This window comes from Durio zibethinus, chromosome 4, assembly GCF_047325235.1.
Source record: "Durio zibethinus cultivar Kanyao isolate XHJ-2024 chromosome 4, ASM4732523v1, whole genome shotgun sequence".
In the NCBI taxonomy this organism is placed as follows: domain Eukaryota; kingdom Viridiplantae; phylum Streptophyta; class Magnoliopsida; order Malvales; family Malvaceae; genus Durio; species Durio zibethinus.
Window position 1 is genome coordinate 15,078,180 of NC_143165.1, and position 22,498 is coordinate 15,100,677.

At 28.7% G+C, this 22,498-nt stretch overlaps 2 protein-coding genes across 4 annotated transcripts; one reads left to right on the forward strand and one right to left on the reverse strand.

The window, feature by feature from the left end:
• Window positions 1–8,293: 8,293 nt before the first annotated feature.
• LOC111288615 (cytochrome b5-like) lies at window positions 8,294–11,981 on the forward strand. Of its 2 annotated transcripts, XM_089759758.1 has the most exons (4): window positions 8,294–8,432; window positions 8,587–8,736; window positions 11,349–11,415; window positions 11,524–11,981. In XM_089759758.1, exons 2-4 carry the CDS (start codon window positions 8,650–8,652, stop codon window positions 11,772–11,774), a joined length of 405 nt encoding a protein of 134 aa, XP_089615884.1. In that variant the 5' UTR covers window positions 8,294–8,432; window positions 8,587–8,649; the 3' UTR covers window positions 11,775–11,981. The 2 variants fall into 2 exon arrangements, with proteins under 2 accessions (XP_089615884.1, XP_022735311.1); XM_022879576.2 differs by lacking the exon at window positions 8,294–8,432 and having other exon boundaries at window positions 8,480–8,736.
• A 4,464-nt stretch (window positions 11,982–16,445) lies between these two features.
• Window positions 16,446–19,707, reverse strand: LOC111288574 (cyclin-dependent kinase inhibitor 5-like). 2 transcript variants are annotated; one of them, XM_022879511.2, is made up of 3 exons: window positions 19,052–19,707; window positions 17,080–17,274; window positions 16,446–16,964 (listed from the first exon to the last, which is right to left on the reverse strand). In XM_022879511.2, the coding sequence occupies exons 1-3, from the start codon at window positions 19,570–19,572 to the stop codon at window positions 16,895–16,897; spliced, it is 786 nt and encodes a 261-aa protein (XP_022735246.2). In that variant the 5' UTR covers window positions 19,573–19,707; the 3' UTR covers window positions 16,446–16,894. The 2 variants fall into 2 exon arrangements, with proteins under 2 accessions (XP_022735246.2, XP_022735245.2); XM_022879510.2 differs by having other exon boundaries at window positions 17,080–17,283.
• Between the last annotated feature and the right edge of the window lie 2,791 nt (window positions 19,708–22,498).

Sequence of the window (22,498 nt, forward strand, 5' to 3'; positions counted from 1 at the left end):
TTAGAGTAAATAGTGCTTCAATTCCATATTTTTTTGTAAGCCTTGTATCCAATCTTTATTTTTCTCTTTATCTTTATACTTAACAATAACAAACACTTGCCTATTAGAGGTTTTTACTAGTTTGCCAAAATCTTTGTATCCAAAAATATTAGTGAGTAAGAGGTGTAGTATCTTCTTGAAAGTTTTATAGTGAAATTGGGTAGAATCTTACTAAGGGTAAAGGTAGCTATCTAGAGCCTTGAAAAGATAGAGATTGTATCTTGTAAAAACAACTTTTTACTAGTGGATTTGAATCTTGGCTAGGAAAGCTAAGGAAGAAGACATAGGTGCCTTTGAAAAAAGACCAAACCTTTATAAATTCTTGTATTTGATCTCTCTACTCTTATCCCTTCATTTTTATTATTGTTTATTTGTGCTTAAATTTGATAATTTTCTAATATTTTCAATTTCTCATTTACATTTATTTGAAAATTTATCTTTGAGAAAGAATTTAGAAACAATCCAATTCATTGCCTTATTAGATTGTTATCTAAACTGGAACTAACAATTAATATTAAAGCTTGGACTTTATTTTTTATAGGTTTAACAACCTAAGAGTGATCGTATGGTTCAAAGTCTTTGATACAACATTTGGTGAAGGGGAATTCATCATGAAGTGTCCTATGTTTGAAAGTTTAAAATACATTCAATGGAGGATAAGAATGAAAGCTTTCATTATAGCCCATGATATAGAAGCTTGGCTGATTCTTAGCAAAAGGTTTGGTATTCCAACATAAGATAAAGAATTGGATGAAAAACACTTGAAGTTATCCAAGCAAATTACAAGATTATGGACATGTTATATTATGCCATAAATGATGAGGATTTTAACAACATTTCAAGTTGCTCCATGGCCAAAGAGACATGGGATAAACTTGAAAGGATGTATGGGGAAACAGTAAAAGAAGAAGAACCAAGTACATGCTACTCATCAAACTAGAATGTTTCATGTTTCATGGCTCTTGAAGAGCCTAAGGTAAATTCCTTACCATGTGATACAAGCTCTTATACTTTTGATGAATTGTAAGATACATTTGATGATCTAGCTATGAAATTTGAGTAAATGAGTTTGAAATACAAGAAAATGATTTTAAGATTGAATGTAGAAAATAAATTTTTAATAAAAACAAAAGATAATTTAGAAAAATAAAATGAGAAATTGAAAATGAATCTTGATGCATGCCATAAAAGCTATCTATTAATTTATTTTTAATCATTGGCCTCATCTTTTAAAAAAATAATAATTTAAATTTTACATTGCTAACTTATTTATTTAAGTTAAAATAATATCTTTTTACATTTATTAGTATCTTTTATTTTGAAATTTTCATAACTTTTTTAATATATTAAGACACTTTAAATACATTTTATATTAATTGATGTGAATTTTTGTTATTCTTATCAACAGTTTAAGTTAATAATTTTTGAAATTTTTTTTTATTTTTTAATATTAATTTGTTAAGATATTATATCTTTTTATATAATAATTTAGATAGTATTTAGTTTACCCACAAAAATTAATTCAATAGTAAAAAGATGATCTTTTTTTTTTTATCTACTAAGATTTTATTATTGTAGAGAGCATTACGAGAGTAAAACCATAAATGTATTAAAAAAAAAGTGGAGAAATACATTCTTTAAGTCTTAAGATCGCTTGAAGAAAGAACTAGACCCAAGCAAAACTTGAGAATATTTTGACCATATTATATAAAAAAGATAATGATGCTATTTAATTTGTGTATGCATGTTTTTCTTGAGGCCATTCATGCTTGTTTTCAATCTTATATCTTAATTTTACTTATTTGGGCACCAAGTGTCACCCAAAGAGTTTTTTATTTCTTTTTTATTTCTTTTCATTTTTCATGTTTTTATTTTTTTATTTTCTAGTTTCTTCTTTTCATATTTAATAAATAATTTTATTTTTTTTATTTTTTGAACATTTTATGTAGGCTTCATTTGATTTTTATTAAGAAAACTTTTTCCCAATCATTCCTCTTTTTTTAATTAGATAATTTTATAAGAAATTATGCTAATGGAGGTGTCAATATGATATTTAAATTTGTTTTTTTTTTTAAATCTATATAGCAAATTTTGTAAGAAAAAGAGATCAATGAAGATTTCCACGTGACACATCCATGTGGCTTTTTTTTTTTTGTTGTCAATTTTTTTATTTTTAACTTTTTAAAATTAGATAAATTTAATAAAAAAATCAATAGAGATATGGATGACAAAGAAATCCATATCCTATGGGTTTTAATTCATTCTAATTTAATAAATGCATTTTTAAAAAAAATTCAAGATTAGATTAAGTTTTTTTTTTTAAATAGGAGTCGAGTCAGAAGTAGATTTTAGGATGTTTTACCCCACCTTAGGTATATATAAAAACATATTTTTATTATTTTTTAATTTATATTCATATATGTATTATATTAATAAAATTATTATTTAATATCTGCATTTAGTAAAAATACTATATTTGTAATAATTAAGATATAATTTGTATTAAAAATTTTTATGAACATTATACTAATTTAAATCATTTAATTAATTTTATATTACTTTGGGTCAAATGTGGGTTATAAATTTATGTGTCAAGTCAAAATTGATTATAAAAAATAATAATGCAATATCGGATTGAATTATTAAAAATACAAGTAAGAGTTTGGAAAAACATAAACTTGTCCGAATCCAACCCGTTACTATCCTTATATAGAGGTGTCCATGTGTACCTCATTTAACTCTTTTTTTTTTTTTTTTTTTTGCTTAGGGTTTTTTTTTTTTTGGTTTTGGCTTATTTAATTTTTTGTTGTTTTAAATGTCTATTTTAGTACTTATTATATATGTTTAGAAATATAAAAGCAATCAAAGTGTCAACATGGCAACTCCATTTGGCTTTTTTTTTTCCATTATTTTTCCTTTGCTAGCAATTCCCTTTGTTTTTTTTTTTTTGTTTTTACTTTTTTAATAAGATAAATTTTAAAGAAATGAGATCAATAGAGGTAATAATGATAAAATAATCCGTATCCAATAGGTTTCAACCTGTCAATCAAGCATGAATGATTCTTTTAAAATCAAAATAGGGTCGGTGTGGGGAGGTTTTTCCTTTTTGAAAATCATAGTCGGATTGGATATGGGTTTAAAGTGCTCCATCTTGCCCACCCTTCGATATATATAAGAATATATTTTATTATTTCTTTAATTTTATATTTATATATATATGTATTATATTAATAAATTTATTATTTAATATATTAATTTAATAGAATACTATATTTATATATAATTAAGATATAATTTATATTAAAAAATAATATTTCATGGATGTTACAGTATTGAATTTATTTTATTTTTTGTTAAGTCGGACCAAATGCGAGTTATACATCTATCTATATATATGGGGTCAAGTGTAAAAAATAATAATTTGATGTTGAAACAAATATAAACTCTTCCCTATCCTACTTGTTGTCATTCTTAAGTGGAGGTGTTCACTTGACACCCCTATTTGATTCTCTTTTCCTTTTCTTTTTGCTTAGACCTTTTCCTTTTTTTTTTTTAATTTTAACTTTTTTTTTGGTTTTTTAATTATCTATTTTAATATTTTTAACTATATTTATTAAGATAAATTTAAAAGATTGAATATAGATTTGTTATATAGGTTATGAGAATAAAATGCATATATTATCCATAAATTAGTTGATGAATTTTTATTGATTATTACTTTTATTAAAAATTATAAACAAAATTATGCTTACTGATTTGTTAAATTCATAATGATATTATTAACTATAAATAAAAATTTTGGACTGGAAGCAATGCATAGGTATGTTGCTTGTATGAATTAAAATAAATAAAAAAACTTTAACTTATTTGTCAATTATAAGCTTTGATACAAAAGCCCAGTCCGGCTTGAAACAAGTCTGGCTTACAGGCCTAAGTGATGGGTTGCAGGGTCGATAAATATAATATTATTTATTCCTTATGAGTAGACTTGATAATTTAAAATATGATATAGTGACATAATATAAATATGATATGAAAAAGAATACGAAGGTAACACAGTTTAAAATTTTAATAATAACTATATCCGTTTAATAAAACTAAAAAACATATTTCATATTTTCATGTTGATACAAATTATAACACGTAGTTTTTGTATAAAATATGGATTAAACACACGAATTGCGAAATTTATTCTTGAAAAAGAATTATAACTTTTTTTAAAAGATGGGACAATAAGAGATATAATAAAAAGTGGATTTTAATTAGCGATTAACTCCAAAAAATTCTTTATCATAGTAATAATAATTAAGGATGATGTTTCATAAACACATAACCACATCTTTGAGAATTTAAAAATATGTAGTGTGGTTCAAATATTTTTTGATCGGTCCTAACTATAGATTTTTTGCTACTTAACTATAATTATTATAGTTTGGATTATCCAATTTTCTTTTCAAACCCTCTCTTCATCGTATAAAGATGATCTCATTTGAATTTGAGATTTAACTTAGTTGATTTATATGATAATTCTTAAAAAGTAATATCTAGCAAGCTTGAGATTTAAATTCTTACATTTGCAATATCTTCTCATATTTCTAGACTTATAATCTCTTCTCATATTCCCAAAGCTTGCAATTTCTTTTAATAACAAAGTTGATTACATTTTCTAAGTACTTCTCTTATCAATTATTATTATTATTATTATTATTATTATTATATTATTATTATTATTATTATTATTAGAGAAAACATAATTTGCACTCTAAATTTTCAAATTATATACCATATTAACCTAAATTCAATCATGCTAATCATATCAGCCTACATATGTGATGTTTGACAACTATTATCAAATTTTGTGTTTACCAAACATATTATCCATAGTTTTTTCAATATAAATTAAAAATATATATTGTTTAATTACCCAAACCGTAAAAAAAGTCTAAAACCGATCAATTATTTTTTGTCACATGACATCCATATGAAAGTTTTTACAAAATATTTAATACTTTTATTTAACAAATAACATGAATATAATAAAATTATACTGATTAGATACAAGAGAGATAAGTTATGTTAACAATATTAGAATTTAGATTAAATGATATATTATTTGAAAGTTCAATATGCAAATTGTACATTTTATTTCTTTAAGTATCAATTTATACATTTTTTCAAAATTCAAATGCCAAAAGTGTAATTAATTATTATTATTATTATTATAAAAAATACTTCATTTAGTTTCAAGCATGTTTATTTTTAAAATATGCTTTCCATTTTTCATCTTTATTTTTAATATTGACACGAGGAGAAATGAAGACAAACTGTTCTAAGGTTATATATATATATATATATATATATATATATATATGGTGTTTTCTGCAAATTAGGGTAGCTTAAAAATTTACCGAGTAAATTTTATTATTACTTTGTTACATTTTTATAAAAATTTATTTTCATTTGTTATATAAAGCATTTAATTTTTTCATCAATGATATTTTGAATTTGTTCGAAATTCATTTATTCATCGACATATCATTAAAATTTGAACGAAGACAATCATGTGCATATCCATCAAAATGCCACATACAAATTTCATTTATTTGGAATAGAATATTAATGGATGAATGGATTTAAGATAAATTCAAAAATCGTGATGAAAAAAATCAAAATTCTAAATTACATTATTGAAAATGAAACATTACGGAAAATAAAAGTCTAGAAGTAATGCATGCAAGTTACTAGAATACGTTAGCTATGAAGGTTCATTTAAAAATTTGCCAAAAATAAACATTTTTATTTTGTAAAAAAAAAAATAATAATTCTAGTTTTGTGTTCATTCCACTCTACTTAGGTATACCTTTGATAATCATAAACTAACTTTCTAAAGAAATATCTATTTAATCTATGTTGAGTGCATAAATAGAATTCTTAAGTAAGTATGATTAGGTTTCTTTCTGAAAAAGAAAAGAAAAAAATTATGAGCTTTCTTTAAAAAAAATTATTGCCTAAATTGAACCATAATGCTTGATAATAAATTTTTTTTAAGAAATATTCCCTTATTGGTCATTTGCATTATCCATTTTAACATAAAATTTTGCATACAAAAAGAATGAAAACAATCAATGATAGTTTTGTAAGTTGATAGTTTGTGAGAGAAACTACGTAGAGACATTCGACATAAAGAAATGTATTAATTTTAAGATTAAACTTTATTGTCATGGTCAAGACATGTGATAGTTTTTAACAAATTTTTTTTTCTTTGCTAGTGTCTTAAAATACTTTAAAGATTATTATATACAGAAATTATCATACTCACTTAGTGGGTGTTTGATTCAAAGAAAAATTAGATTATTGATTAAAATTTTATTTTTCATAATTAGATTCCTTAGTTTGATATATGGTATTTGATTCTTGGGTTATTTTAAGATTCTCAATAATGTCAAAAAAAGATGGTGGTAACTTTGAATTAAAAACCTACCTCTCCTTAAAATTTTTTAAGATTCCAGGAGAAATGTAAAATTTATCATACTTTTTACCTTAATAATAATTTTTGATAGTTTACTTTTTCATTTAAAATCAATGTAATTGTATAATAAATCTAAATCCATTCTGACATACAAAGCTATATTCTTAGCCACATGATTAGGCACTTGACAATAATCATATATATTTAAATTTTTATAAATTTAAATATTTATTTTCAATTAATAAATTAAAAAAAAACAATGTTTTTGAATTATAAATGTAGTTAAAAGATGCATAAAATAAAATCTAAATAAATCAAAAAATTTTTCATTTATACAACGTTATTAAGTTAGAAATGTAGTCATATGTTATAATATATTATAAGCAAAAATTAATTATAGTAAAAAAATGCTTTTAAAAAAAACAATAATAAATTGTTTTAAATTAGGGTTTTGAATTCTTTTTATAATTTCATAAGCATTAAGTTTTTAACATATGAAAAATAATTGATGGTAGAAAATAATAATAAAATAAATTTGATATTTTCAATATCAACAACGTTTCTTAATATAAAAATGTAATAATTAATGAAACATAAATTTTTTTATATAAAAATATATTTATTGTTGTAAAGTCAATATAATATAATATTTATTTTACTTTTAACTAAGTTTTATATGTAAAAAACATAATAATTGATAAAACTAAATTTTTGTTTCTATTTTTCTATATTAATAACTACGTTTCTTGTTATGAAAATGTAGTTATTGATAAACCATCGTAATTGATTATCTGAAACTGATATTTTTTATAATATAAAACGTAATATTTGTTAAAAATATAATAAAAATATTTTTCATAATTCAACAAAGATGACATTTCTAAAATAGAAAATGCTAGAAAATACAGTCTTTGTTGAAAACATGAAAAAAATTATTTTTTAAAATTCAATAAAGATAATGTTTCTAAAATATAAAACACAATTTTTGTTAAAAAGACGTTGTTTTTAAGATAAAAACATAGTTTTTGTGATAAAAACATAGTTTTTGTTAAAACATGAAAAATCTATATCTTTTAGAATCTAATAAAGACAACATTTCTAAGATAAAAAAATACAGTCTCTGTTTAAAATACAAAAAAATATTTTTTAAAATTCAATAAAAACGTCATTTTAAGATAAAAAAAAAAACATAAAATGTAATTTTTATTAAAAACATGAAAAATTATATTATTACATAAAAAATCTAAAATACATTTACTTAATATATTTTCTTTGCATAAAGATAATAACATATTATTCACATATTAATATTATAAATGTTATGTGTTATTAATATGTTATAAAAAATAATATGGTAAAAGCCTTTATCAGGTATTCTTACATTTTTGTAAGTCAAATTCAAATATCTTGCATTGCCTAAGTAAATAAAAACCAAGGAATCACTAATTTTCTTTTGATATTACTTCCCCTCTAAATTTTTTTTTTTTTGAAATTTAAAATTTCGTAAATCAAATGCTTCTTTATAATAAAGTTAATAAATTTTATTATTAGGATCTAGATAAGTGATAATTTTTATTTCGTTTATAAAATTGAAAAAATTTTAATATCAGTATAAAAAATGAATTAGTAATTAAAAATAATCATTTAACAATTTTAAAAAGCGTTGTTAATGCACTAATTAGCAAAATTTTTAAAATAAAATAAAAATGAAAAGGAGAGGACTGATCGACCAAACAATTCCCACAAGATATGAATGGCCTACCAAAGGCACCCCATCCACCCAACTACCCACCAAACTAAACTCATACGGAAATGACATCTCCCCTCTTTTCCCTTCCAACATTTACTGGTCTTCACCAATTTAAGTTAGCCACTACTAAAATGAAATTGAAACAGTAGAAACCAGAAACTTCTTGACTAGCTGGTTAGCCCACAGAATTAATCCCTTCTCATCCCTTTTAAAAAATTTTTAGTTTTTAACCAACAGATAGGAAGCCCATCTTTTTATCTGTCTTTCTCTCTCTCTTTGACATCCTTTCTTTTTACTTTATTTACCTATCTTGTCTCTTGCTTAACAGCTCAAGTACAACTTCAGATACAGTGAGAAAGAGAGACGCTAAACAGAAGCAAAGCTAAGCAAAATGGGTGGTGATGGAAAGGTGTTCACTTTGGCTCAAGTCTCTGATCACAACAGCCGCAAAGACTGCTGGCTCATCATCAATGGCAAGGTCATCTTTTTTTTTTTTTTTTTTTTCTATTCTGATGGCTTGATATGTTTGTTTACTGTCAAAGTTAAGGACTTTGCATGTTTTTGACATGTTGGGTACTTTCACTTTTTGCATTTTTGAATGTTTTAATTGTTGATTTTTAATTGATCTATGGACCTATGTATTAAGTATTGGAGTTTTTGAATGTGGTTGGACTTATTAGTTTATTGGAATTTATTTTCTAGCGCTTGCTGTGTTATGGTGTCTCTTTTTGTTTTTGTTTTTTTTATTTTTTAAGTTTAATCTTGTATCACTCCAATCTCGTATAGGGATATTATATATGACGTGTCTTTTGTGATAAAACCGTGAAACATTCCCACAATTCCTACAATGCCTTGCAAGGTGGGTGTGGATCTCTACAAATCTCCTGATCCATGTGGAATTTAAATTATTTTTATTGCGGTTGAACTAAGCTGTTCTGGTTAAATCTGTTAGCCAGCGTGAAACATTGATTTGCACGTTTGAAGTAACATGTCTTTTTTACATTCAAATCAGATCCTTAATCCCGTAAGCCATGATGCAAAGGGTCACATTGATGTGCTTTGTCTTGTGAGTTGTGGCAAAGATCATTTTGATAACCTTGTCAAACCTTCGGCATAGGGGGCCTAGGGTGCAGTAGTGGATTTAGAATTTTTTTCTGGGGTGTTCACTTATAATGTATGGAAAAAATTGCTGATTTATTTACCAATTTTATCAACGGAAAGGGTGTCCAGCAGAAAATTTTAGGATGTCTAGGAAAAAGTTTTCCTTCAAATTTTCTTGTTTTCCAATCTTTGGGTGTGTCCATGGATACCCTACTGCCCCATTTGTATCCACATCACACGCAGATAACCTCTAGAGTCAACTAAGAAGAGCTATCAAACTTTTATTTATTTTTTTGTCTCAGAATTAGATCTGAAGCTGCAACAATACCATTGTGGGTCTTGCCTTTTTAAAAGTATGGTAAATTCTTTTAACCTTTTTTTGTCTCACAATTAGATCTGAAGCTGCAACAATACTATTGTAGGTCTAGTTTTTCTAAAAATATGGTAAACATTAAAAGGGAGAGTTTTCATTTAAGCTTAAGAGGTTGATACTTAGAGAATGCACCCTAGTTGGATGCAGATTAACCGAGGATTTTTGAGGTATTTCAATGATTTGGTGATTTAGTTAAGGAATCATAAAGGAGTTACATCTTTTGTTAGTTATCATAGCTCCAACAATATGTTGTTGACATGATTTCTTAGAGGACTACGTTATGAAAAGCATGCTCAGATCCACGAAAGGTCTATGTCAGTTTGGATAGCTGATGAGAATTTTCAATAAAACATAACGGAGCTTGAGTGCTTAGGCTCCTTGAAGTTAACCGCTTAAATGGGGAGGGCTTTTCTTTGTTTTGGGATATGGTGCTTTTGTGATTTTTTGTTTGATTTTTCAAGGGATAGATTTGGAATTACTTTTATAAATTTTAATGTGGTAATTGGCCTTGTAGTTTGATTGAATAGGTGAATTCTGTTTCTATTTTCAGTTAGTCACTTGTTGACCTTTTGCTTCTTCATGGCAATTTTGACTATACAATTCTTTTGTGTTAATGGGCATAGTGAGTTCCAAAGCCTTCCCCTCCCCCAAGGAGTGAATGTCTTGTTGTATTCTATTTACATACAATTTAAATGTCTAAAATCAAATATGATTATTTTCCCAGTCCTAGTGCTTTAATTACGAAACATACCGACTCCAAAAGAAGCATAATTGAGCGTTCTTGCTACTTTTAAACCAAAATTAAAATAAAAGGACGAGTGTTAATATAAGCCTCAAGATTTTTCTTGTGATTAATGTTCAGATAATTCTAGTAATATTCCTTATTTTTGTGAAGATTAGACTTCGTCACAAAGTATGAACTGCCTCTAACCCAACTCTCTGGTTGAACCCAGAACTGACGTAGCCTGACTCTATTCTTTTACTGCTTGAGTTTGTTTCATGGAAACCGGATGAAATAATTGACATAAACATTTGGATTCTGAAGAACCTAAGATATATAAAAGTTGAAGTACTCTCTTATTCTGATTAGCTTCATATTTAAACATAATAATATAAATAGAATAGAGAGAAGAATCAAGGTTAAAGTGAAGCTTATTTTTTATCCAAAGAAAAAAAAAACAGTGAGAAATCAACAGACATGCACTTGCTGAGTGCTCCAATTGCAGGGAAAACAATAAAAATTTAAGGTAATCCCAAAAGTCTCTGCTGATGATTTTGCTTTTGTAGTTGTTCTCTCTTGTGGATGTGGATTAATCCATGATTTCTTTAATTGCTTCATTATTTCGTGCAAACCGGAAGCTCTTCTCTATCTTTGCTCTTATGTGGTAAAAGCTCGATTTGGGCTTGTCAATCTGAAAAGAAAACAAGAGCCCTTATATGCTGCAATCAAAGATAACTTTGACAAACTTCTGTACTTGTGTCTTTCTGAACATTAGCATCATAATTTATTAGTGAAAGATTACATGTTGTGTTTTTGAAACTTTTGAGGAGCACAATTTCTATATATTGTGTAATTTTTACTTCATTTTGGTGTCTGTCTCGAATTCTTGAAACAGGTTTATGATGTGACAAAATTTTTGGAAGACCACCCTGGGGGTGATGAAGTGTTATTATCAGCGACAGGTACAAACTTTGAGTCTATTTTTGTAGACTTTCTTTATAGTTTTCTTTACGCTTCTTAATTATGTATAGCAAAGAGCTCGACATTGTTGTAATATGAAAATTTTACAGGCAAGGATGCCACTGATGATTTTGAGGATGTTGGCCACAGCGATAGTGCCAGAGACATGATGGATAAATACCATGTTGGAAAGATTGATGTCTCAACTATCCCAAAGAAGACCAAATATAAACCTCCAAAACAGCCTCACTATAATCAGGACAAGACATCTGAGTTCATCATCAAGCTCCTGCAATTCTTAGTTCCCCTAGCCATCTTGGGATTGGCTGTTGGTATCCGAATCTACACTAAATCATCTTAAGGATATAGATTGTGTTCTGATGACAAAAAACTTGTGTTTCATTTCTACTATTCATTGAAGACTGTTTGTCCTGTCCCTATGTTGTTGTTATTGAAGACTCTATCCTGTCCCTATGTTGTTGTTATTACTGCCTTTCCTCAGGTAATGGATATAATTCAAGACACTTTACTTTTATTGAATGCAAAACAGGAAAAGTATAATTGGAAATGATGAGAAGCCTCAAGTAGCCTTAAATCTAGTTGCATGATCTTAAGATCCATGATGCATGACAGATGCATTTTTGTTACCCTGACTTTGAAGATGAGATTGGCCGGGAAGACTGTAATGTTTTTTGTAAGACCTGTTGAACTTAATGATTTTATTGCGTCTTAGGGATCTTCCAATATGAGCCTGTTTATAAATTATAGAGGGTTTAGCTGCATTGCCTTGAGTAGTCTAAAAATGGATATGGATAAGGGTTTATAAATGTTGTCTTGAATGAATTAATTAAATTAAACTTCAAGTTCGAGAAAGTGGTTATATAAATTAATTAAATTAAATGTTGAATTCAAAGAATGATTGTCTTGCTTCTACGGTGATTCAATCTGTATCACATAGCTAGTGTGATTGTTATTGCCTCTAAAGCAGCAGAGAAATTGGATGGCACTTTTCGGGGGAGAAGAAAAGGGAAAAGTTGTGATTCTTCTTTTGAAAAACTTGTAATGATAAACCAACTCCTTCCCTTTTCTAAAGGTGGACATTGTAGGTTTGAACTCACCAGAAGAGACACAGAAAGAGGAAAGTTGAGCATTGTCATTAATCTAGCAAAAAGAAAGATTTTATAGTAACGAGTCCTTTAGTTTCCTTTTTTCCTCGCATTAGAATTATTTCACTGCTCCGCTTGAGGAAAGTTGATACTGGATCTAGGAAAAGGGCGGTCCATAGCCTACTTGACACGTGACAGTCGATTTGGTGCGCATGACATCATGCAAGACTCAGTCATTTGGACTAATAGAAAGGGCCCCAGCCACCAATCAGAACCAATGGGCCATGCATGAACTTGCTTCTGTTTCATACATCAGATAATTATTATGCATTATTGTTCATTTGAGAGCCCAGCGAAAATGCCACCGAAAAATATCAAGTTGTTGGACTCTAACAAAATGTATCCTTCTTTGATGCGGTGGGACCATTCCCGTTGGGCTGTCTCAGGAGCTAGCCACCGACAAACAAGTTTTATACAATTTGCACTTTTTTTTATTAGTTAAATTATTTTTTTTTTGTAAAAATATACCCTAAATATATACATGTCAATCCTCTAAACATGTTTTTGGAGATGAGCAATTGCGCCAATGAAAAATAGTACAATAATTATAAATGCCATGAAAATGCATTAAAAAACACTGATATGGGGAAGGGGGGATCAAATTCAATCTAAGGAATGGATTCGGATTGAATGGAATCGTCTTTTTGTGGCATTTGCCAATTAATAGAAGTCTTTTACTTGAGAGTGGTCCTAAGGGAAATAGCGATCCAAAGATTCCAAAACCAAGAATATGCTGAGGAAGGCTTAATGCTTTTGTTCCCTAGTGATTTAAGCATCGAATCATTGTTCAAACTTGAAAGGCAGAATCCACAAGAAAAGATAAATCAAACTGGAAAAGTAGCCCCGAATTTGGGAGCAAAGCTACGATTTCTTGTGTTTGGTATGAAAAATTAAAACAGAAGGAAAAAAAGGTTAGAGATAAAATTATAATTAACATTTGGTAATTTAAGTTAAATGGGTATTTTCCTTTCACTTTAGAAAAATTAGATTTGAAGAGAATGAAAAGGTAAAAATTCATCTATTTTCCTTCACTCTACCTATTTTTTTCTTTAAAAAACAAAAAAAAAATGACAAAAAAAGTTTTTCCTTCTACATTTTACCTTCTTTTCTCTTTCTCTCGTACCAAACACAGGGATTATTGGTCAATTGTCTCCCAAAAAAATTAGAAAAAACTTTGTCATTCGCTGATAATAATTTTCATTTTTTAATAATTTATTTACTTTAATGGAAAATGGTGAAACATCATACAGGTTGAAATCACTTTCGGACAGCTTTCCTACTTTCCTCGTATTTTGAGGTTTTTTACTCTCTGAAAAACTGTTTTCACTTTGACCACTAAATACATTTCTGATTTTCTTCGAGAAATTCAATTTTTTTTTAATTTTTTTTATGAAAGAAGTTCAACTTTTCCAATTAAATGAGGAAAAAAAGACATGAAGATTTGTGGAAGCCAAAAACACCCTTGAGCTGCTTTATTTTATCTCTTTTTTGATACTACAATTCTGTCAATTTGGCATTCTTTTATTTTGTAATAATTTCAGCATATCACCTCATATTCACATTCTCAACTTCATCCTTTAAAAAACAAAAATAATTATATTAAGATTCAATATTAAATTTTATCATACTTCAAATTTATTGAATTTTATTTTTATATATTCAATTTCGTTGATTATTAGACAAAAACATACAAAAAAATTTTCTATTTTAATGCAAACAGCTTATGTTAAAAAACCAACAAATTGAAAGTAAAACTGTTAAAATTCATTAAAATTAAAATAAAACTACAAAATCCAATATTAATCTATATTAATATAATGATAAATTTAACAAAAAAAAATTTTCTTTTCTATTCTAGTGTTACATAGCAGAAAGGAATCCATTAAAAAGAATCTTGTAGCAGAATAAAATATAATCATCGTACAAACGTATCAATAGAAGACATTTTAAAGCAATTGGGATCAAAATTAATCCAATTATTAGCTTTGATCAGCTTCCCAATAGGGTAAACAGATCTCATTCTCTCTGCTTTCTTTTTTTTTTTCCTACCAAATCCTGTACCAAATTCTTTTTTTTTTTTGTTCTGACGGTTGACAAGCATCAGATCGTAATAATGAGTGCGAAAAGTTTTGTCTTTGAGGACCACTTTTTTGTGAAAATGGCATGCTGTTTTCCAACGGCACATGCAACATTTTTATAATTAAATTGGGAGCAGAGGCTTCTTGAAAGTTACTTTTCAATTCCTTGAAAGTCCAAAGAGGAGACGGTGCTGGTGAGTTTTTCTGTGTACTGTTTACAGTTAACAGTATAACGTCCAAAAAAACAATTAAAACAAATGACTCACCCCAACCCTTTCCCAAGAACAGTAAAGATCCAAAATCCTCCACAAATTATCGGTCAACTCGTCTCTTCCATTGAACCGGGAACGTCACTAATTGAACCTGATGTTATTCGCAGTTTATTCTATTAATTATCGAATATTAAAATATTATTCATGATAATATATTAAATTTAATAAATAAAAAAAAATTAAATTTATTTATAAATTATTGGTTTAACAATTATTTATTTATATTTTGAAATGTAAAAAAATAATTATAAAAAAATTTCATTATATTTATAATTCATTCATTTAATTAATAAATTTTAAAATATTATTTATAATAATATATTAAATTTAATAAACCAAGAAAAATCAATTATAATTTTGTTTATTTATGCTCTAAATTCATCAATTCACCGTCACGTTTTTTTATTAAAAAATGGTATTAAAAAAATTATAATGGGAAGATAGGGGTGCTTGCTTTCTTCATTTCCACAAAATGTGACGTCGTCGAATTTTGGATGCATAGATACAAGAACAGTCAAAGGGTGTTCTTTTTCTAACGGTCTTTTTTTTGTTTCATCGATAGGGAACTGGTAATAAAAACGGAGTTCGAATTCCCACCTCACATCTTATGCCTTCTTAGCCTTTACTCTAAAGATGCCGAAGACTTTTTTAACGTTCTTTCCGCTGGTAAAACAAACTATCAATGCCCAGTAGAAAGTTATTGATAAAAGCCCCATTCCTACTCACAGCTTTTGAAAACAATGAAGAAAAGGTTTCATTGGAAAATGAAGATTCCTCAGTTTCATCCAATGGCACTTGAGCAACAACACCCACCTCCACGATAACCACCAAGGCACCATCATTTTTCAATTAGAACTCCTTTGTCATTAGTGGGGTTGAACAAGATTCTATCAGATATCATAACAGGAAAGACTTGCACCATTTTGGACTGAAAGGGTGGTGGCTTCACATTGCCTAATTGGTTTTTTCTCCTCCCATAAGTCCATTCTCATGAGCTTAATCAATCCCATAAAGCTGAAAATATTGATGTTTACAATAGAACATAGCAAATAAGAAAGAAGCAATGAGCTATTAGTATAGTGGAATTGAAATCAGCTCCATGACTAAAAGTCTCCAACTCAAACTCTAGTTGCTCAAAAGAAAAAAAATCCAAACCCCTTTGAATCAAGTAATCTTCTCCATTTCAGCTTCTTTAACGATGTATAAATTTACATTTCTCCAACAGAACAAGGTGCAGAAGTCAAAAGGGCAGTGTGGACCTGATAGAGAAGATAATATTCTTCCAATACATTACCACAAAGAAAAGCTTACCCCACCACTACCTGAAACACCACCAACCATCTTTCAAATGAGGTTAAAAGGAAGCGTTCGGTCATGACTCGATGAAACGATATCATTTCAGATCATAGTGATGGGCCGCATTATTATCATCATCTTTTTAACTTAATGAAATTATCAAAGTTCCATCATCTCACATGGAGATAAAAAAAAAAAGGCCAAAACTTAAGACAAAATATAGGAGGGAAGGGATCATGTTTATTCCAAAGAGTTTTTCAAAGTTCCATCAGTACAAGTATAAGACAAAGAAGGAGAGGGAAATACAGTAAAAAAAAAAAAAAGAAATTCTGTACCAGATCAACAATCCTAATCGACCGACCCTAAAGTCCCTAAATTCTCTAACCTACACCTTCATTGCTTTCCCTTCTTAGATGATCTGTTAGACAAAGGACTTTGACTTGTATTTTTTGTGTAACTTCTTACCTCTGTTATGTTACAGACCATTAGTCTAGACATTTTTTTCAACGGTCCTACTTCTTTCTTTACAATTAAGGGTGATGGAAAATGGAAATAACACCATCACCTTTACAACTAAAGACTAATTCCTGCTAGCTGAACAAACCTAAATTTAAGATCAAGTGACAATTGGCAGGAAAATAAGTCGACCAGATGGAACACTAATGTTGTCTAAGGGTCCACTTTCTTCCATTCATAACGTCCTGGGAGCGGCTTATCATTCACAGGATCAAAGTTGTACCTGCAAATAAGCCAGCATCTTTTATTAGATCATAACCACAATAATCCCAAAGTGTTGTGCAAAAATTTCTAACAATCATAAAAGTGAGAAGCAGAGTGAAATAAATATAGTATACTTCTCAATGAATTGTCTCTGCTGCTCTTCTTCTGCAATGGAAAAGAACTCATCCATTTCATGAGCTGTTGGAATGTGTCGCTGCATTGAATTCTGTAATCTCTGGTTAGTCTCTGCTGAGCTGGTAGGCCTAGTAGTAGAACCAGGGGTTTTTAGACTCTCTGGGTCCCTTATCAAGCTGCAAGGAGTTGATTCCCTGGTGCCCCTGCACAGAAACAATAGCTATTAGTTAATGAAAAGTAACAGAATCTAAAGGTAAACACTCAATTCTAGGAAGCCAGTAAAATAATTAACTATTCTTTTTTTCTACTTTTATCTAACCCCCCCGCCCCCCCCCCCCCCCCAACAAATACCAATCATTTGATGTACAACAACTGAAAATACTAAAGCATAAGGGTTCCTCAATGTACAATAAAAAGAAGAGACTCTTTTTATCAATGTTCAAGCAAAAAGGCTCTGCGATTCAGGGAGGAATTTCTCCTGTACCCATTTTGTTTTGGATCCTGCTTCCACTTTGACATGTTTCAATCTCAAATATTTCAGCAGAAAAGACTCCACAAACACATGGAGTTCAACATACACAAAAATCATATAAAGCTGTTCTACAATTATTTCTGCAAGGACAAATTGAGTTGACAGTTTTTTTTTTTTTTTTTGAAGGGTGGGACTGGGTTACAAGTTGCAACTGAAACAAGATAAAATTTATAATAGTAATTTGGATTACTCAAGCAAATAGTTAAAAAGAAAAATCAGATAATATCAAGGAAAGAGTAATAAAGTATAAATAGAAATCTATAAAGACAGATTTTCTGATTAAAAGAATCTCCTGAAGATCATATTGTCATCCATTAACTAGATAACTCTTGTCAGAATATCCTATGCTCAAAGCATGGAAATATAAAGCAAATTAGAACCATGTCTTCCAAAGAGATAAGCTCAAGCAGCATATTAATCACCAAGAAAAAGAAAACAAACACAAAATGGTTTTGTAAATTTTTATCTCGAAAAAGTCACTGCATCCACCACATGGAAAACAACAAGACGTTTTGTTTCTTTCCATTAGAATAATGTAGCAGCATACATGCCTAAACTGCCTAAAGAACAGAACCTAGAGTGTATGATATATTTTATTTATTTGACCACATAATTAGACAAACCCAAGTTTTAAAAGCATAAAAACACCAAATTTGAAGGAAAAAAAAAAAAAAAAACAAAGGGCAGAAATCAATTATATTAACAAAACAGAAGAAGTTATTAATGGCAAGGGAAGGCTGGTAGCAATATAGTTTTGTTTCAGAAACAATGGTTTCTGTCATAATACAGAAGCTTGCTTCCACCAAAAAGAAAAGATCACTTTTAGAAGTGACCAAAACTGTAAGAATCAATAATAGCTAACTTTTCCTTGTGAAATAATAAAGAACATCAGCTTGATAGATTTGATTTCTCTACAGGAGAAGACTACAGAAACAGAAGAGAGATAAAATAACAATATTTCAGGAAAAAAAAAACTTTTCACCAATTGATTCTTGAGAATCTTAGATCAAAGTTCAATCAGAAAAGAACTCAGAATAACTCAAAAAACCCATAGTATAATTCTATTGAAAGGGGGAAGTAATCCCTTCTTTCAACCAAAAAGGAAATATAGCAGAATACCAACAGGAATTAGAAGTGCTTTTATTTTTTTTTTATTTTCCTGTTTTGGAGGGTGAATCAAAGGGTATATGACATTAATCAAAAAAAAAAAAAACAGATGCATGATTTAGTAAAATTAAAAGAAATAAATGTCCAAATATTTAAAATTCTTCATCAAAACTACAAAACTGACGAACTCTGTTGATGTAAAAGTTTATACTTTTCTTAGGTCCTAAAAACAAAATTAAAAGAGAAAATTTTTAAGCGTTTTTCATGTAAAAGAAAAAAAGAAAAAAGAACTAAAAAAGAGATTTGAAAAAAAATAAAAGAAAGGAACCAACCTTTCTCTAGCTTCAATGTCCAAAATATTTTCTCCAGAGGAAGCTTCAACACCACCAAGATCCTTAGTTCCGTTATTATTGTCGTGGTCACTATAGTTAATATTATCATTTCCATTAATCTCTTGCACAATTTCTTCTCTTGCAACTTCACCCTCCTTTTCCTCTCCCACGACCAAATCCAACCCGCTAGCCAATCGAACCCGAGAATTTGTACTAGGGTTAGGGTTATGCCCACAGCTCTCCTTCTTAATCCCTTCATGCTGTTGCTGCTGCTTCTGCCTCTTCGAATCATGGTGATGCACCATAATCGGCGGCTTCTCTAGCCGCCGACTGCGCAGCTGGAGATACGAGCCATCTGAGGAAGCCCGAGCCGAAGCCGCCGTTTCCGGAGAATTCGAGGATTTTTGTAGCCGTTGAAGCGCGAGGGTTTTGGCCCGGGTTCGGACCCCGAGGGAAGACTGCGAGACGTCCATTAAGGCAACTTCCCCTGCCGTTTTGGCCTTCCTAATGTACTTTCCCATTTGGGTTTGGACTTGTAAGGGTTTCGGGTTTTGGAAAAAAGAGGCTTAAGCTCTCATGAGAAAGAGAGAAAGAGAGAGGGAAATGAAAGGAAAAGAAAGAGAAAAATGGGGGTCAGCAGTTGTTTGTTAAGTAGAGAAAGAGAGAGAAAGATTGTACCAAAGAAAAAAAAAAAAAGAGGGAGCGAAAGAAGGTCGGATTGGGGATGGATGGGAAGGTTTTCAGGTGGCTAGGAGGACTTACTGCTTCACTGTATGAATTTTTTTTTTGTCTTCATGTAACCCATGATATTTTGCATTTTGTTTCAGTGCAAAATTTTTTTTGGCTAAATGTTACAGTATAATTTATAATTTTTTTTTATTTTTCCCATAAAATTATGAGTTAAGTGTGATTTTTTTAATTTAATAAATTGATTAAGAATCTCACATATTTCTATTATTTTAATTATTTTTTATGTGCTGCCACTTTATTAATTTTATTTGTGAAATTTAACAACTCTTAATGAATAATGATAAATGTAATAATTTTCTTGAAATTAGAGTTAAAAATTTCTCTAAACCCTAAATTTAAAAAATTTAAAAAATTTTAATTAAATCTTCAATTATTCTAATTTGTTCTAATTTAACCTTTCATTTATGAAATTATTTAAATTAAAAATAAGTACCTGCTAAAATTACGTTGATAGTATAAAATAACATTTCATATAATCATCCATATGATTAAGAATATACCTTAACTAAAAAAATATCATAATATTGAGTTAAAACGACTCTTAGTTTGCTTGAACACCAAGAAATCTCGAGATTTAAAGCCATCCAAGTTTTTGACAACTTTTTCCTTATGTTCTCCAACATGTGTGGCTAGGGTGAAAACAAGTGAAAGGAAACATGTTGGCCGCATATCTCTGTATACATCCTTAAGGGGTGCGGTAAAGGCTTAAAGTTGTCCATATATAAGTATTATCTTGCCTAAACCCTAATTTATAAGTACAATAATTCTAAATTGGACCTTAATTTAATTGAACACATCAATTAAGTTTTTCACAAATTTAACTTTTATGCAATTAAGTTCTATTTAATTGAATCCCAATTTTAAACTTGGCTTTGCAATTATTGTGTGTAACCTATTAAGTTTCCAACATGTTCATAATGAATATAAACTCAAAGCGATCAAAGATAACCGACATATATTCATAGATCATGAGCAACATCTAGTAATGCGTCATGACCATCTAAATGTCAAAGAGTCAAGATAGTCTTGACATAACATTTTAGTTTTTAGTCTATTAGTGCAATTCAGTCCTTCCATCACATATCCTTAAAGAACATGAGTATGGTGCATAATGTCTACCAATAAAAACCTTCTATGTTAGTTTTTGTAGCTTATAGTCAACATGCATGAATTTAGCTAGAAATTATTTCTTCTAAATTCATTTTGTTTTGATTGAAGACTTTATAAGTTAACTAAAGCCAAGAGCAAATGAGATATATCCTTTCATATCACTTACTTATATCACTTCAGATGATGAATTCTTTTTTGACCACTGATCCACCTTCATATGCTTCAAATCATACTCAAAAGCACGCAGATGCCTTGACTTAGAGGTAAAATCGAAGCATGATTATGAGGGATGACAATTTCACCTGCACCTGAGGAGTTACCCATTCCTTGACCCGAAAGGGTATGGGTATAAGGAGAATTTTGTACTTGATTATGTTAATGGGATAAACGAGTTCAGATATGAAGATAGGTAAGATAACACCTACCCTATGGGTCATTCGTTACTTGACATATATAATATTACTTATATATTTTTTATTTCTCCTTGCTTTTGATAATTAAAATAAATTTATTATGAAAATATATAAATTACGAAAGTATTTTACAAACTACTTCTTAGAGCACTTTAGTTAGATTATATTATTATTTAAAGATAACTTTTAGTATTTTTTATTTTCTTTAATTTACTATTTCCATTATTATTATTTAAACACCACTTTTATGTTTTTAAGGACTTGTTTAATTTTTAATTTTTGTTGGTTTTGTTACTTAAAAAATTGAAATTAATATTTTAACAATTTTGTTGGATTGAAAGTATGTATAATTTTTTAGATTATTTTATTATTTTTTAAAATTATAATTGGATATTCGGATTACCTTTTACATACCCATTGGATATGAAAATAAATATGCAAAAATATTACTTAATAGGTAAAAGTACGATACAATTATGAGTATCATAATTAGGTAAAGGGACAAAGAGTACGATACCCACCTTGATAGTGAGCCGTTGCCATCCCTAATGATGATCCACATATAAGATAGACTGGTGTCTCAAGTCTATTGACTAGTTACATGACTGACACATGAGAATATTTTTATAAACACTTGAGTGAAATACCAAATAAAGTTCTCATATCAGGTTATATTCAGTGAACTTATTCTCTAACAAGCATCCACATGTTAGCCCCAAATATCCCTATACTTTCAACCTATGAGACCGGATGCTTACTTCACAAGTAACGAGGTTTTACATGTACCAATTTTTTAGTATTATTGATGAAATGTATCAACAAAACAATGTTCAATAATAGTTTTAAGAACATGGCTTTTACGTATAAGGATCTCAAAATTGTAACTCTTTATAACTCCCTTGCAAGAACTTTGTATTTCATGGGTTTTATTTGATTAGTACTTTCATAACTTTTTATCCTCATACTAAAGATGAAAAATTTTTTTTATTACATCAATAACAAGGGATAATAATACATTAATAATAGTATATGTATATTCAATCCAATTGGCTTAGAACATACACTAACCGTGCATGTGCATGTGCATGTGGTAGAAATGTAAATAAGAGCGAAATAAGACCTGCATCCCACTAATTCCCAATTAGACAGCCTTAATCTCCTTTTTTTTTTTTTC

Coding starts and splice junctions, on each gene's coding strand:
- LOC111288615 (XM_089759758.1), top strand. CDS start 8,650: ATGGGTGGTGATGGAAAGGTGTTCACTTTGGCTCAAGTCTCTGATCAC. Junction 8,737..11,348: donor GGCTCATCATCAATGGCAAG/GTCATCTTTTTT, acceptor TTCTTGAAACAG/GTTTATGATGTGACAAAATT. Junction 11,416..11,523: donor AGTGTTATTATCAGCGACAG/GTACAAACTTTG, acceptor AAAATTTTACAG/GCAAGGATGCCACTGATGAT.
- LOC111288574 (XM_022879510.2), bottom strand. CDS start 19,572: ATGGGAAAGTACATTAGGAAGGCCAAAACGGCAGGGGAAGTTGCCTTA. Junction 17,284..19,051: donor GACATTGAAGCTAGAGAAAG/GTTGGTTCCTTT, acceptor GTTTCTGTGCAG/GGGCACCAGGGAATCAACTC. Junction 16,965..17,079: donor CAGAGACAATTCATTGAGAA/GTATACTATATT, acceptor GCTTATTTGCAG/GTACAACTTTGATCCTGTGA.